The sequence below is a fragment of the Tauraco erythrolophus genome, chromosome 28 (genome assembly GCF_009769465.1).
Source record: "Tauraco erythrolophus isolate bTauEry1 chromosome 28, bTauEry1.pri, whole genome shotgun sequence".
NCBI lineage: Eukaryota > Metazoa > Chordata > Aves > Musophagiformes > Musophagidae > Tauraco > Tauraco erythrolophus.
Window position 1 is genome coordinate 1,885,684 of NC_141492.1, and position 3,220 is coordinate 1,888,903.

The 3,220-nt window shown below is 50.2% G+C and overlaps 1 protein-coding gene across 1 annotated transcript; it reads left to right on the top strand.

Annotated features, from left to right (window-relative positions):
- UQCR11 (ubiquinol-cytochrome c reductase, complex III subunit XI) lies at positions 1-3,019 on the top strand. The gene is made up of 3 exons (XM_086627827.1): positions 1-89; positions 326-460; positions 2,752-3,019. Exons 1-2 carry the CDS (start codon positions 1-3, stop codon positions 444-446), a joined length of 210 nt encoding a protein of 69 aa, XP_086483953.1. The 3' UTR covers positions 447-460; positions 2,752-3,019.
- The last annotated feature ends 201 nt before the right edge of the window (positions 3,020-3,220 follow it).

Sequence of the window (3,220 nt, forward strand, 5' to 3'; positions counted from 1 at the left end):
ATGCGCAGTAGGGGTGACTTTGACGGCGGTGGCGGCGGGATGCTGGGCAAACTGGTGGGCCCGCGCTACGTGCAGCTCCTCCAGAACTGGTGAGGCCCGGCTCAATGGGGTTGTCCGCTGGGCTCCGGGGCTCCTTCCCCGTGGGTTTTGGGGGTGCCAGGGCACCGGGGTGCGCGGCGGGTGGCGCGCGGGCCTGCTCCGCGGCCATCACCGTGGCGGCCGCGGCTTCCCGAGCCTCCAGTACCTGAGCGATGAGCGTTCGGCAGGCCCTTCACAGTGGAGAATTAATGTCGTTTACCTGCGTGTGTGTGTGTCTCTTCTTCAGGACTCCCACCCTCGTTACGTGGGGTGGTGTGGCTGGTACTGGTTTAATATGGGTCACAGACTGGAAGCTGATCCTTCAGTATGTTCCCTACATCAGTGGCAAGTTTAAAACTGAAGACTAAGCTTCTCGCTGCTGGTAAGTTTTGGTTGTGCATCTCTTTAGCTAAAGTAGTAGTGTTGTGTTGGCGTGCCAGTGCACAGAATCCCAGCATGTCAGGGGTTGGGAGGGACCTCAGAGGATCATCTAGTCCAATCCCCCTGCTGGAGCAGGGCCACCTAGATCAGATCACACCAGAACGTGTCCAGGCAGGTTTGGAACATCTCCAGAGAAGGAGACTCCACAGCCTCTCTGGGCAGCCTGTTCCAGTGTTCTGTTTCCCTCACTGGGAAGAAGTTCTTCCTCATGTTTAAGCGGAACCTCCTGTGTTCCAGCTTAGATCCATTTCCCCTTATCCTATCATTGGATGCCACTGAGAAGAGCCTAGCTCCATCCTCATGGCAGTCACCCTTTCCATATTTATAAACATTAATGAGGTCCCCCCTCAGTCTCCTCTTCTCCAAGCTAAAGAGCCCCAGCTCCCTCAGCCTTTCCTCAGAAGGGAGATGCTCCACTCCCTTCATCATCGTCGTGGCTCTGCGCTGGACTCTTTCCAGCAATTCCTTGTCCTTCTTGAACTGGGGGGCCCAGAACTGGACACAATATTCCAGATGCGGCCTCACCAGGGCAGAGTAGAGGGGGAGGAGAACCTCTCTCGACCTACTCACCACCCCCCTTCTAATACGCCCCAGGATGCCATTGGCCTTCTTGGCCACCAGGGCACATTGCTGGCTCATGGCCATCCTGCTGTCCACCAGGACCCCCATGTCCCTTTCCCCTGTGCTGCTCCCCAGCAGTTCAGTCCCCAACTCGTACTGGTACATGGGGTTGTTCTTACCCAGCTGCAAGACTCTACACTTGCCCTCGTTGTATTCCATTAAATTTCTCCCCACCCAACTCCCCAGCCTGTCCAGGTCTCTCTGAATGGCAGCACAGCCTTCTGGTGTGTCAGCCACTCCTCCCAGTTTAGTGTCACCAGTGAACAGGACATGTCCTCTTTGTCCAGAGCACAATCGTACAGAACTGCTCCATTTGATTGTTCAAGGCTTTTTTTTTTTTTTCTTTTTCTTAATACAGCTCTTCACAGAGCGCCAGAAGGATGGAATATTAATATGTTTTTCAAGTGCTTGTTTTGCAGTGTGTTTTTCACAACGTAGTGTGGCTCTTGAGAAGTCCAATCAAGTGCTCTGTGGTAATTTGGAACTTTTGACAGGTCTGTTTACTTCCCATCCTAGGTTGAGTGGCTTCAAGCTGGTGACTGGTTTTGTTGCTAGGCAAATTCAGACTCCTGCTGTTCCTTGTAACTATTACTAAAAGTCAGTCGAATTTTCAGAGCTGATTACTGTGTACCACAAATTCATTGGAAAATTGGCTTTCTCGAGGTTTTATTTTTCCTTCTTTAACTGCACATGAAATGTTCTGAATCTTCTATAAGACTGACCATCCCTGAAGCTAGAGCAGCAGTTGGACCATGCCTTCTGCTGGGCCTCTAAGTGCATACTTGTGTAGTGGGCAGGCTTAGAACTTTCTTAGTCCTTGCTGCAGATAGAAGGGAGTTGGGAAGACTTTTGCCTTGCGTTAAAGGATGCTAGTGGCAAAAGGTCCAGAGGAAACTGGATACCTCCCAGTACTTGTTTCTTCCAGTCAGCTTAACAGTTGCATTTAAATGTTGCTGAATGAAAGATCCTTGCCTTCGAGCTACACGGTGTTTCGTAGGGCAGTCAGTGAGTCTGGAAGTCACAGAGCAAATCCTTAGTACTTTTGTAAATCTCTTTTTTCCAGAGATACTTGTAGTTTGGATAATTTACTGTGTCTTCCTCATTTTCAAAATGTGTGCTGCACAGATCCTTGGTGTAACTCAAGGAGGAAAGAAACTTTTTGTGAAAGTCAGCTGCACTCATAGCATCTTGGGTGAGCGCAGATGTTTACGGACGAGTCAGTGGAAAGGCTCTCAAGTCACGTGGAGGCAATTAAATTACCTAGTAGGGGCTTTTTTTACTTAAAAATTGTCTCAGCCAGTAGTAGGAACACAGGTACGTTCCCGAGACCGCAGCGTATGTTCTGTTTTGAAGCAAGAGCTGTGATGTTGTGCATAAACCATCAGGAAAGAGCATGTTCCCCTACAGGAACAGGACGTTTCCATGATGGCCTGTGATTCCTTCCAAGGAGACTGTAGACCTGCATGCCTGCGTTCTGCTGGGCCTGTGCCAGCTTCTGTAACAGCAACTTCTTGCCCGGGTACCGGAGGCTTTCGAGATCTGTCCGTACTGATGGCTGCTGTGGCACTTTGCAGGAAGCACCGCTTAATGACTGCTTTGTGTTTATTGTAGGAAATTTATTGCTGGATAGAGTGTTTTGAAGCCATCCGTCCGCTGAGACCCTGCTTGAGGTGAACTCGAAATGCCCAATACAGATTCTGCAACAGGTCGTGGTGCCCCTCTCCCTCCCATGAACAGCTGTGACCGCTTGGTTGGGAACAAAGGTACCTTCACTGACCAGCCTGCCTAGTTCTCTTCCTCTGAGCACTTTCACAGCAGATCTTATCCTGATGGGAGTAACTTATAAACCTGATGTACAAAATAAACCACGTGAATTCTATTTCTGGGTTTTTGTGTTACCTTCTTAGTCCACGATGCTTAGATTAGGCTCCTGATTTGGGTCTGGGTTCTGTCTTCAGCTTGTTTGAATGTGGGTGGCCCGCCACGTGTTTGCCTCTCTTCCTGTGCAGGTTCCTCGGGCATCAACCAGTGCCTGCTGGGATGCTGGGCTTGAGCCTTTTGTTTGCCCCCAGGTAGTTGT

Excerpts from the sequence above, each read along its gene's own strand:
- UQCR11 (XM_086627827.1), top strand. The coding sequence starts at position 1 with ATGCGCAGTAGGGGTGACTTTGACGGCGGTGGCGGCGGGATGCTGGGC. Across the intron at positions 90-325 it reads GTGCAGCTCCTCCAGAACTG|GACTCCCACCCTCGTTACGT; the intron begins GTGAGGCCCGGC and ends TCTCTTCTTCAG.